The sequence below is a fragment of the Lathyrus oleraceus genome, chromosome 7 (genome assembly GCF_024323335.1).
Source record: "Lathyrus oleraceus cultivar Zhongwan6 chromosome 7, CAAS_Psat_ZW6_1.0, whole genome shotgun sequence".
NCBI classification, from domain to species: Eukaryota; Viridiplantae; Streptophyta; class Magnoliopsida; order Fabales; family Fabaceae; genus Lathyrus; species Lathyrus oleraceus.
Genome location: NC_066585.1, coordinates 279,077,642 through 279,091,107, shown reverse-complemented (window position 1 = coordinate 279,091,107; position 13,466 = coordinate 279,077,642). Strand labels below are relative to the sequence as shown.

Sequence of the window (13,466 nt, the reverse complement as noted above, 5' to 3'; positions counted from 1 at the left end):
CAAAAACGAACCTAATGGCGCCTAAGATGCTGCACAACTGAATCCATAACCATTACCAAAGAAGCTAGCTCACTTTCTTTCAAATTTTTCAGATCCAAAATCCAACTACATCTGGTTGAATCTTTGGATCTAGAGCTTCTAAACCTTCATCCTTCAGCTCATTGATCTTCTGTTTTGGCAAAGCAAGCAAGGAATCAAGCTCAAATCACCAGAATTCAAGTTTGTTCTCCAACTGGTATTTTCTTCGAAACTCATCATATATTGATCCATTTGCCTGGCCAAAGTGTTTTCTGAAGTCCTCACTTGAGAGGCAAGCTAGTGGTAGCTTCAATTTTGTTTTTCTTTGATCTGCATTTTTCATACATGAATCTTCCACCTCAGATTTCTTAACCTATAGGAATCTTGAGTGTGATTCAAGGTTACAGGGGTGATGTACATCACCCCAGCTTCATTTTGGTATAAGGATCGTGCAAATTGGTGAAGGTATGAAAACCTGCAACTCTGGCCGGAATTATGAGGCTCACCGGAGAAGAAGGTGGCTTCGGTGGCCGTCCCAGTGCCAGATCAAACCACAGCCCTTGGATCTCATATGCACGATCTAATCTCAACCCTTGTTTTATTTGACTTTTTTAAATACATGGCGTGCACGCATTGACTGAAGAGTATAGTGGGAGCGCGCATCTGGAGTGCATGATCTGCCAGCTCAATTAATGAGCTCAGATCTGACGCTCCTGGTTTTTTTGAATTTCCAATTTTTTGATTTAATTCCTTTTATTTCATTTTATTTCAAAAATTCACAATTCTCCCATTTTTAATCCAAAAAATATGAGACCAATTGCATTAGTCCCCAAATAATTTCTAGTTTCTAATTCTGATTTTTAATTTTTTTTATTTCATCATTTGATATTTTTTGTGAATTTTCTCTTTTCTGGTTATTTTAATTCATTTTTTAATAGTTTTTGATATTCAAAAAATACAAAAATATTTTCCTAACCTATTTGAATGATGATAGATCTATGAAAAATATTCTCATCAATTTTATAATTGATTTGAGATTTATTTGAGATTTTAGTTCAATTAGGTTATTTTTATTCATTTTTAATTGATTAAAAATAGTTTCTGACTTTTAAAAATGCTGAAATTTTTTGTCAAACTTTGTTTGACCTTGTTGAACTTGGGATAAATTACTTGGACCTTTCAAGGTTGATTTGAAGTGATTTTGAAGTTTGACCTTTCTTTTATTTTTAATTCAAGTTTATTTTAATATTAAAAATGCCAAAAATATTTTTCTTATTGTTTGATCTCCAATCTTCATCTCATTTCTGATTTTTCATTGTTTGACTTTGACTTTCAATGTCATTTGGTCAATACATATGGATTGGTACATGTTATTTCCTCTTATGCATTTTGATCTTTCCATGTTCTTATCCATTTTTCATCTTCTTCTTCTTCTTTTTTTCTTCTTCCTTTTTTATCAATGAGTTGAAGGTTGATAAGTTAGCATTGATTAGGGAGACTTAATCTTCCTTGATTCAAATCTAATTCATCTTGATCAATTGATCAAGTGAATGGCTTTGCATTAAGGATAGGTTGTTTTCTAAATCATGCAAAAGGCTTAAACCAATACAAGATCAATTCTCTTTTTCTTTTGGCATGGTAAGTTGTTGGAACTTGGTTCACTAATCAAGACTTCTAACTTGTGTTGTTGCCTACATTATTATTGACCGGCCTCAGATAGTTGTGACTTCTACATAAGTCCAATTACGATTGCTTAACATAGCGCTAAATTTTCCTTATGGCACACTAACCATTAACAATTAACATTTACTTTTTGCTCTTTACTTTTATGCAATTTACTATTTTTGCACCTATTATCCATTTGCTTTTCTCTTTGCTCACTTGGGCACATGTTTATGTTAATGCCATTTGCCTTTTGCTCACTTGAGTACATAATTGTGTATATACTATTGTGCTTGTGTTTTTGTTTTGATTGTTGTGGATTAAATGCAAAGAAATGGACTTAGATCTTAGGATTTTTCCCTATGCAAAAAATGGAGAAATGGACTTAGTTTCTAGGACATTCCCTATGCAAAATTGGAGCAAAAGGATCTTAATGATGAATATGGGCCAAGCCTCTGAACTCACTCTTGTCCATTCTTGATTTGTTTCATAAAACTCTTTGATGTGTGTGTTCTTGTGCTAGGGATTCCCACTTGAGCTTAATTGAAGAACCATTACCATGAGCTTCCAAGAGAGAGAGATCCAAGATGCATTGAGAAGTTTTTTCCAAGTTCACCTTGATTGATGATTGCTTGAGTTTATGCTTTGTGTGATTGCTTATTCCAAAGGATGGGAGCTACTTGAATCATCAATATGATCTCAAGAGAGGAACTCCATTGTGGTTTTATTTCTTTATCCCTCACCTTTTTACTTTACTTAGGACTTAGCCATTCTTCCTCTTCCCTCCACTCTAACTCAAGCCAAAATTTTGTGCAAACATTTAACCATTGTTTTCAAACATTAGAAACCTAAGCTTTATGCTTTTGATTTTCAAATTTTCTTTTCATAATACTTATTTTGAATTGAATCTTTAAGTCCACTTTGACCATTTTGTATATACTTCTAATTGGTAAATATAACCCATTCAAATGTCTTTTTGTGGTTCCAATGGCCACTTCCTTAATCAAATCTTTCATAACCTTTAGCTATTAGGTTTGAGTTATCTTGGTGGTAGAAGTAATACTCACCTATATCCTTAGTGATGGACAATGAGTCTTCCATGCTTATTATAGGGTTAACCCCTCACTAGCATGTTGAAGCTATCCTCACATGGTGGATTTGTGGTTTGGTTGAGTTTTCTCCCTTTGATAACAAAAGACCTTAAGGCTTTTGGACCAATCAATTCACCAACTCATTTTGAGATTTTTACCCCGAACTACGAGGTTTTGATCCTAATCTTTTTTTAGATGGTACGTAGGCAATGGGTTTATCCATCCAAACACAAAAATGTAAATAAACTTGTACATTCTCCTCTCATCTCTTCAATCATGTTTGCACAAACAAATTTCTCACAAAAACAACAACCTTTACAACAAGTGTGAAAAGGGCTCCCTAGGAGTACCTAGGATGTTTTGGGTGCCTAACACCTTCCCATTGCATAACCAACCCCCTTACCCAGATCTCTGTTTCTCTTTTACTAGTTTTTGTTAAAACTTTTAGGTTTTTGTTCGCTTTCTAACCATTCCTTTGGATAAATAGAAGTGCGGTGGCGACTCGACTTGTATGGTTTACCTTGGATTTAGTCAATATCTCTAATGGTAACGAATACCCCGCTACAATATATATATATATATATATATATATATATATATATATATATATATATATATATATATATATATATATATATATATATATATATATATATATATATGTATATATATATATGTATATATATATGTATATATATATATATATATATATATATATATATATATATATATATATATATATATATATATATATATATATATATATATATATATATATATATATATATATATATATATATATATTATTAGGTAGTAACATAAAATATCTCAATTGATATTTCATCTTCCAGTACCAATTGACCAATTATTAATGTTACCAAAAATGTCCTCTCTTGTACTTATTAATATTGGTTTGTCTCTTTTATTAATAATTAATCCCTTCAGAGTTCACTGGTTACTCTATTGGTCCCAATTGACAACATTTAGAGCACATAGGAGTTCCAATTGTTACAACTAACAAAAGATAGAGTATACAGGAACTCAATTGATCTCAACTGACAACTAATTGAGCATTTAAGGGAATATGGGATATTACATTCTCCCCCCCCCCCTTAAATTGAAATTCGCCCCCGAGTTTCCTTCACTCAACAAACAAACAAACCTTGTATCAACGTCTTATACCAACACTTGACTTCTCTTCAATTTCAAGCCTTTGACACACTCATTCTTCTAACTTGTCTTTGCTGCCAAATTTCCTTCTTCATGAACTCTTGAAACTTCTTGATTTCCATCACAATCTTATTCTGATATTGGATTAACATTTAAACTTGCTTCCACTTAATTCATCTGATATACCACTTTACATCAGTTGGTCACTTTCCTCCCGGAACCACGACTTCCTTTCCTTGCACTAAGTTACACAAAACATAATTACAATATCTTATCTTGACTTGGTTAATCAATACTCAGTAATTCTTCATAAGAAAATTTATTGATACCTTGACCGCACACAATATTGACTACTCTTCTCTTATTATTTCTTCAATAAATGTGACAAACTTGTAATCCATCTATCAATAATCTCATCAACTTCACTTGATCTGATAATGTATGCTACAATCCCCTACTCCTACTGCTTCCCTTCTCTCGTACTACTCCAATGAGATAGAACCATTAGCACGAGATTGCCTTACTCTCATCCTTACTTCCATTCTTACGGGTATCTATCTCCCTGATCCCCATAGACTTGATTGAGCTCTTTCTTCTATCACCTTCCATTGTGCTACTCTGATTCCGACAGTGGAACACCTGGGATTCCTAGGCACTACTGGTTAGCTAACAATCTACAAAGAAACACACTTACCCTCTAGAGTGCCTACTGTCCAACCATAAAAACGTAGAACATCCAAATTCATCATGTGTTCGATGCAGCTAAACCAAATTAGTTTGATAATATCCGGTTCTGGTTACTATATTCCATATCAAATCCTCTTATAGGGTTTTGATTCATTTAAGATTTCTCCCGATACATGATCTCGACCAAAAACGACATAACACCATCAAGGAACTTTAAATCATCAACGAGACACCACTTCTAAGGAACTTAAGCAATCTAGAGTGTGACTATGAGTGTCCATACACCTCATAAAGTCACACATAATATTTCACACACATTTAGCGACAATATTTCACTTCGTATCCAAAATCGTTCATCTCAATCGTCCCGTCCCATCTTCCATAATCTTAGCTCATGCTCTTACTCATATACAGTCCGAGTTACATGTTTAACTTCAAGAATAACTGATTCTCGTTCCTCCTGGGAAGTATAATTCATGAATCCTTCCAATAAGGTAGAGTATCATTGTACACACAAATACTACTCTCATGGGGGACCTCATCCGAAGCCATGAATCCAAGAAATTATTGAATGCCATATTCCGACTAATCAATTTACACCTTACTAACGCATATAATATACTGAACTAATCCCTTCCAAATCACCACTTAGTAGGTCTCTTCCAGCTCTGTTCCTTATAGTTATTCATAATCATAATAGTGGTACTTCTAAGACTTACTTAAACTGAGCATTGTTGACCAGGTTGGTTTCCCCACACGTCTGACTTCCATGATATCTCTACAGATGACCAACTACGCACTACACCTTCAGAAATCCCAATTTCAAAATTACCAATCTGAATTGTGGTGACTTGTAACTCCATCCTCAATTTGTACATCCACAACGGTACACTTATGACATTTAAGACACCCTTAGCTCCAACACGGTGTGAATGTTTATACTTCGTGATCAACCAACCAACACTCCTCAAGAATATAAATAACAACCGGACTTCCAATAAGCCATTGTTGCTCTTGCAATTCAAATAAAATGCACTTAAGATGAACCTTATCATTGCCACACACTTATGATTGGAATTTTCTTCTAAACCAATACCTACTACACCCTTCATCATACTGGGGTTACTTGTCTAGATGACTTGCTACGGACAATCCTCATTGTCTCCCAATAAGCTCTTACAACATAACATATTCAACATCCTACACTTAGTCCATATGCTCCAGCTTAGCTTATCTTTTATTGTCTATCATCAACTCAACTTCTTAGAATACAAGACTCACTACTCAACAAAATGCATGTTACTTCGCATCCATCTCAAGACAAGGAATCCCTTACACATACTTGTTGCCATAATGCTGCTATCACATACTTCTCTTAATACCAAGGTATAACTTCCTCCACTCCATTGTATACTCTAGAAATCCTTGACGCGAATAATCATCAACTACACGCCCATAACTTCGTCTTAATGAATCTTAATGGTCTCGCTCTGCCTTTATCTAAAATTTACCCCATTACAACGGTTGTATTGTAACATTCACACTGCTTCCACACTCTGTGTTCACTTATCCTCCTATGGTAATTCTCCCAGTTCCAATTACAAAACCATTCTACTAGAATTCCTTAAATCCAACTTACTTCCTCTTCTCCTCAACCAAATCTCCTACAACCAAAACTCATCGGAGCTCCCATTACTATATAATGTGCGTTATCTCTCTCCAACACAATTCTTATAATTGATCCTTAGGTAACTCAACATTCCATAATGGTCTCTTACTAACACTGAACTGCTGACGAGCTATCCTGAATCCGATCTCCCTTCTAAGTATGAATGTACTCGATTTATCTTCTAACCTCCATTTGGTCCATACATGTTTCACTTGGAATAGGCAGCCATGTCCTCGAGTCTCTCCTTAGACTTCACCACTACCTTAGGCTCCCAACAAAACTGAACGTCCTTATCCCTCAAGTCCTTAACCACTTGCAAGATACAATTCCAAATATATATATACTCCATGAAGTAGTCTCGTTCTTCCAAAATATTTTAGTGGCCTCAGAAACTGAAACACTGATACACTACCTCACTTCCAGACCTTATGACATATGTGCAACATAACCATCTTTCTCCTTCACCATACGGAATTACTCACAATACTTATTCCATATCAGTGAGTATATCTTATTCCACTAGCAAATTCACTTATTCCTCAAAATTATGACAAACTCATCCGATAGAATTCCTCAACTTCTCAACTCCGTTAACACTGCAGAATTGCTTAAACGATGCACTACTCTTCAATTCCATAATACCCAAATCACAACTCCTCTGAAACTTCAACTGGGCCATCTAGTTCTCCTTACTTTCTAATTCTTGGCTTGAGCCTATCCTCAAAGCACAAGTTCAACCCACACTTCGGAGTCCTCGTGGTCGCTCAACCATGATCCTACCTACCATGCACATAGCATTAGGTTGATCAGGCCCAATACTACATACAGAGATATTAAGAATCATGTTGGCTAAACACACATATGAGGCAGAAATAGGTTTACTTATGACGTTTCAAGGCTAGGTCGAGAATTGACCTGCTCTGATACCAATCATAACAACCCGTATAATACATATCTAGAATAATATCATACAAGTGTTAATAATTGGTACTGATCCAACATAAGTGCCTAATGGCATCAATATATACACATGTCCAAACTAAAAATATCAATGGAACATGTTATACAATAGTGCCTAAACAATACAAATCTAAGAACTATGTGCAATATCTTCATTGCACACAACTCCACAGCGGAAGATCATGATAAACAACATCCCTTGAAACATCCATAATAGTTTCTCTTAGATTCAACCTGCAAGGATTACCTGAAAAATAACAAAAATAATTGGATGAGATAATAATCTCAGTGAGTTCTCCTATCCTATGGGTCCACTCAGCTCTACAGGGTTTCCTAATCAATATTCAACTCATAACCAACTCTAGTCAACAAGGGAACGAAGACTTGAGCGATGGGAAACTATCTCACAATTGTATGGTAACATGCATCTGAATTCGCATAACTCAACCACGATCATTACTCAGATCACGAAACATCAATTCCCGAATGGACTTACGTGTAAGCAAGGCCCGATTCATGCATGGTCGTATGATTCGACTTTCGCGGTGGATATCAGGTTCCCCTATGGGACTCGAACCCTCTTTTAAGAATCATCACTCGTATGGGACTCGAACCCACTTTGAGTATCTTTCACCATATGGGACTCGAACCCACTTAGGTGTCCACCTTTCCCCCATGTCCGCCATGGTTGGGGCTCAAACCCAATTGAGGCTCGAATTATTGGTCCCACATCCCAATGCTTACACGTCTAAGAATACCAATACAGATGTGTACCATCACAGAAAAACACACATTCTGAATACATGATCGGTTTCACAAATCATTGGTTCCACGAACCATAACAAAATTCATCAATCATGGGTGATTGTATTCACCACAATACTCAAATAATAACTTGGCATGTTCCATACAATGCATCTCATTCTCAATCATGGCAACAATTCGTCCACGACCTCCACATAAGCGTCGTACGAATGAATACCGTATTCTCGCATTACCTAGATTATAAACCTCACTCATGACCTAATTTCAATCCTAGGTTGACTCACTAGATTCATAATATAATTTTCACCATTAACATGTATTCAACATAAACATAGCATCACAATTGATTAATGGATGGAAGAATGCATTTAGAAACACTTAGGAAATGGATTTTGAAGTTTTTAACTTGAGTCAATCGATTGGTTGGGGAAGCCCAATAGATTGGTTCCACTCACATTTCTGTTTTTCAAATATTGTTGAGTGTCAATCGATTGATCCTGCTGAAAATTTCCACTATTCATATACAGCAAGTTGGTGCAATCGATTGACATGCAGTGTCAATCGATTGGTCCTGTAAGAATTTCGTTTTTCTGCTAAACCAAAGGTTGTCAATCGATTGGTTGACGGAGGCCAATCGATTGATCCACTCATATTTCCTCATTTCACTTCACAGACACTATTTCCTCTGTTCTACCATTTCTATAAATTACCACTACTCCTTCCAACAACAACCCATCATATTAAATGTTCTCATACACATATAAATCAAGGACTTCAAGCTCAATATCACAAGGATCTTCAAGGTCATAATCACAACCAATTATTCCACCACAAACATAACAAATCATGTTATTCTAACCAATATAAAACACAACAAAGCACATAGAAATCAACAAGAGCAAGAACATATTCATTATATAGCATGGATTATCATGATTTGTCTAACATTCTACAATCTTAACTTTTCTAGAAACCTAGGGTTTCTAACTAGAACTCACCTAGTAGAAGAAGAAGATGAAGTTTGTGATGATGAAAATGAGATGATGATGGTGATGAACATGATCTTCATGAGCTTTTCCATTTTCTTCCTTCCGTCTTCTTCTTCTCTTCTTCCTCTTTTCCTCTTTTCCTCTTCCCTTTCTTTCTTTTCTTTCTGATAACTCTCCTTCTATCTTACCTACTACCTCTCTTCTTATCCACTTCTTCTTTTCTTTCTCTTTCCACCACACAATTATATATAACATATAATATATATATATATATATATATATATATATATATATATATATATATATATATATATATATATATATATATATATATATATATATATATATATATATATATATATATATATATATATTATAATATTAGGTAGTAACATAAAATATCTCAATTGATATTTCATCTTCCAGTACCAATTGACCAATTATTAATGTTACCAAAAATATCCCCTCTTGTACTTATTAATATTGGTCTGTCTCTTTTATTAATAATTAATTCCTTCAGAGCTCACTGGTTACTCTATTGGTTCCAATTGACAACATTTAGAGCACATAGGAGCTCCAATTGTTACAACTAACAAAAGATAGAGTACACAGGAACTCAATTGATCTCAACTGATAACTAATTGAGCATTTAAGGGAATATGGGATATTACATTAAATACATTACTACATAAGCTAAAAGATCCGACGAGTTTTTCAATTCCTTCTGTTATTGGAACCATAAGTTGTGTATATGTATGAGAGAGAGAGAGAGATATGTGATATAATGGCTAGTGTTATCCTAATGCCCTAACAGTTTTTAGAAAATATTAACCTCGTTGAGAGGCAATCCACAAATATATCCTTTTAATTAGCCGACCGATCCACAAAATATATGGTAGAAATATTGGAAGATGTTCTCATAAGGATAGGATAATTGTCCACACCCCCATCAATTTTTTCATGTTGGAAATGGAGGAGGATTAAGTGTGGAAAATTTATCTTTAATGTGGGGGATGAGAAGATCAAGTTTATTTTGTTTAAACTCATGAAAAATAGTTTAGGGTGTTTACGGTAGTTTAAAGGACCTACTCATGTGAGGTGAGAGACTCTGTATGTAAGCGTAATGCTTATAGTATTATGAGTAAGTTATCATATGTCCTTTATCCCATTTGAGGAGTGGTATTTATATAGGCTTTTGGCCTAAAACTTAAAAAATTCTAGGAGGTGGTAACTGCTCCTCTTTGACAGAGGGATGTTGTTGACTACCTATTATTCAAGAGGTCATGGTACAACTCAGTCTGCATACCTGATGGAAGGATAATGGCATTGCAAACATCTCTTATATGGAGGGATAACTTCCCCATACTACAGAGGTAGTGTCGTGTGTCACTTCATTAGGTGGGAACCCTCACATCACTCTTATTTGGGCATTTTCACAAATGTAACACTACAACAGACTATAAAAAAAACGAAACTATCTTTCAAAAATAATATTTGTGAATATGTGACTTGTCTTGGAATCAATTCGGTCTTGTCTTTGTCATGTCTCGTCCTTATTAGACTCGTATCGCATAGAGATTTATCGAGTTTATAGTCTAGTTTGAGTCTATATAATTGATCTGATCTAGTGTTAGGGTCGAGTTTGAGTTACATATAACCCGACTTTACTCGTCCTTTGATCATCCATAATTTGAAAAATATCGTGCTTTTTAATTCAAATTCATTCTTTGATGATGTTTACAATATCGGATCTTGTTTGTTGAGTCAATCATTAAAATTTATTCAAACATAAAATCACAATTTTTTTCTCATAAGTGTTATTTACATAGATAATTTTTTTTCTTTTGTAATTTCACTATCAAAGTACGGCATTGTTTTGTCTCATCATTACATACTCAACCAACAACTTGAGAGTCGATGATATAGATCCACTTTTATATATATATATATATATATATATATATATATATATATATATATATATATATATATATATATATATATATTCAAATCACTTTAATTTTTTCATTTGTATAAGTATTTTACCATTTTGTATTATTAATTTAATCTTATGAGTTTCTTCACAGCTTCATCTTTTTAAATTTTAACTAAAAAAAGTTGAGTTGTTTCCGACACAACCCACCAATTCCAACTAATTAATACCTTATTTTTAGTAAAAAAAATAACTAATAGGTAGAGAAAACATACAAGTGTGAGTACACAACAGAATTTGTTATCATTATTCATTAGTGTAAATATCTAAAAGTAACCATATGAGCACTAGGTACCCTTTTTATTACAAGTTACATTTAGTTTATTTATTATGCATAACCACCAATCACTAGTATATCTCAATTGAAACTTAGTTGATACTTTGGTGATTTATCAGGCCTAAAGAGTCCAAAGTGTCTCTCAATTTCAGGACCTGGCTTCTGATTTTCATCAAACATAGCAAAAAGATAAGTCTCAATAGGTCCATTAGGCCTCTTAGGAGTCCCACCCTTAGCATGCCTAATCAAATTCCCATAATATGTTGCAGCATTTCCAGCACTAGCTCCAGTTCCACCTTCAGATGGCCACCCACTTTCAGACACAACAATCTTCACATTTGAACCCCCTACTTTTTCAAGAGCAGCATAAATTGAATCCAAAATTGCATCAAATAAATTTTGGTAACCAACTTCATTCTTCCCTTGTTTTGTAAACAAAGCATAGTCAAGACCAATGCTTTGTTGGTTATTAACATATGAGAAATAAGGATACACATTAGCAAGAAGTGGTGAGCCGTTGCTAACTAAAAAGTTAACAATAGGCCTTATGTAACCAACTGAACCGTCGCTAAAAGCGCCATCGTTTGGCGGGTAAGATTTTCCAATTAGAATTGTGTCTATCGCGGTAGACACTTTAATCTGGCCTAAATTGGACGAAGATATCGCGTTTTGAATGTTTTGCAATGCGGGAAGAACCGAACTTGCTTCGGGCGAATCTGCGTGAATCTCATTCCCGACTGCAATGTATTTGATTTTCACACTTGGATAATACGGTTTTACGTTTTTGTTGACCCAATCAGCGGCGGCCTGAGCGTTCGTGAGTGATTTAAGAACGTCGTTCGGGACGCCGAGGATTACCTCTATGTTTGAATTTTTTAGGGCTTGAAGTGCTGCATCATCTGGATTGTATAAGCGGATTTTACCAATTCCATTTGATTTGTATAAATCTATCACTGCTTGCCTTGTTGGGAGATTATTTCCAAATCCTCCATAACAAACACCTACGGATTGTGCACCTGCATGTTTAATATAAATTCATATTAATAATTGGACCAAATACCAAATGTACCAAAAGTTTGATAAATAAATGTTTCATAAAAAATGAAAGAAATAGTAATAGACCCGTAAATTCTACTGCAGTAGAAGATAACAATACTCCAATAAGCACCAATGTGATAGACATGGTTGTGTTTGTTTTTGATTATATAAAAACTATAAGTTTGCAACCTATATATAGGCATAGTTTTGGCAATTGGGTCACTATATGTTAATGAAATTATTTTCCCCGTCAATCACTCCATGGAAAAAAATATATACATTTTGAAATTTATGGAATTCCCTGCAAATGAGGATATCACAACGCCACACCGATGGCTTTGACAAGTCGCATGGCGTATGTAATCTGCCAGTTGCGTTTACTCATGTTGCGGTTTCTATTGAAACGTTAAAATTTTCAATGATATTTATATTGGAGTGTCAATATCGTCGGTCGCTAGAAACAATAAGGTGGTCCATGTGACATAGTGGACTCCAATTTCGTTATCAGACTGTGGTAACCTGTTTGCTTCGTAAGCATTGAACTCCTTTAGTTCTCTTGTTGTGGACCATTGTAATTACACCAGCTACCTCAGCCTTATGTGTTAAAAGTTTAGCATAGCATGGTTCAACACTCGAAGTTGACGCGGTCATAATCCATATTATGGTTGTATTATCTTTTCTCTCCATTTTTATCATGAATTTAATATTCCTATATAAATTAACATGTTCTAATTTTAATTTATAGACATGTTTGTGTCTATTTTGCTTCTGCACAAAATATGAAAAATTATGAGGAATACAAATTCTAATTTAAGATATTAGATCGGGTTTTATTTTATATTTTATTTGTTTTTTTAATCATTGAAGTGTTATATTTGTGAGCTTTTCCGCCTCCATTAGTATACAGATGGTCATCATAAGAGTGTCTGACTCTCTGAAGTGAAATTGTTATTTGGCACTTTTAGGGACGCCGCTCTTCGATGGTATATGAGTTTATCTCGTGTCTCCATCAACAACTACCATGAACTAGTAAAGAAGCTAATACACCGGTTTGCCGCAAGCCACCGCAGAGATATGTCCACTACGAGCCTGTTTAACATGCGCCAAGGTCCGGTAGAGTCACTGAGGGACTACCTTGCCCGCATTA

At 34.7% G+C, this 13,466-nt stretch overlaps 1 protein-coding gene across 1 annotated transcript; it reads right to left on the bottom strand.

Moving 5' to 3' along the window:
- Positions 1 to 11,224: 11,224 nt before the first annotated feature.
- Positions 11,225 to 12,702, bottom strand: LOC127106517 (glucan endo-1,3-beta-glucosidase). Its single transcript, XM_051043801.1, has 2 exons — positions 12,404 to 12,702; positions 11,225 to 12,297 (listed from the first exon to the last, which is right to left on the bottom strand). Exons 1-2 carry the CDS (start codon positions 12,462 to 12,464, stop codon positions 11,363 to 11,365), a joined length of 996 nt encoding a protein of 331 aa, XP_050899758.1. The 5' UTR covers positions 12,465 to 12,702; the 3' UTR covers positions 11,225 to 11,362.
- Positions 12,703 to 13,466: the final 764 nt, after the last annotated feature.

Excerpts from the sequence above, each read along its gene's own strand:
- LOC127106517 (XM_051043801.1), bottom strand. The coding sequence starts at position 12,464 with ATGTCTATCACATTGGTGCTTATTGGAGTATTGTTATCTTCTACTGCA. Across the intron at positions 12,298-12,403 it reads TACTGCAGTAGAATTTACGG|GTGCACAATCCGTAGGTGTT; the intron begins GTCTATTACTAT and ends TTAAACATGCAG.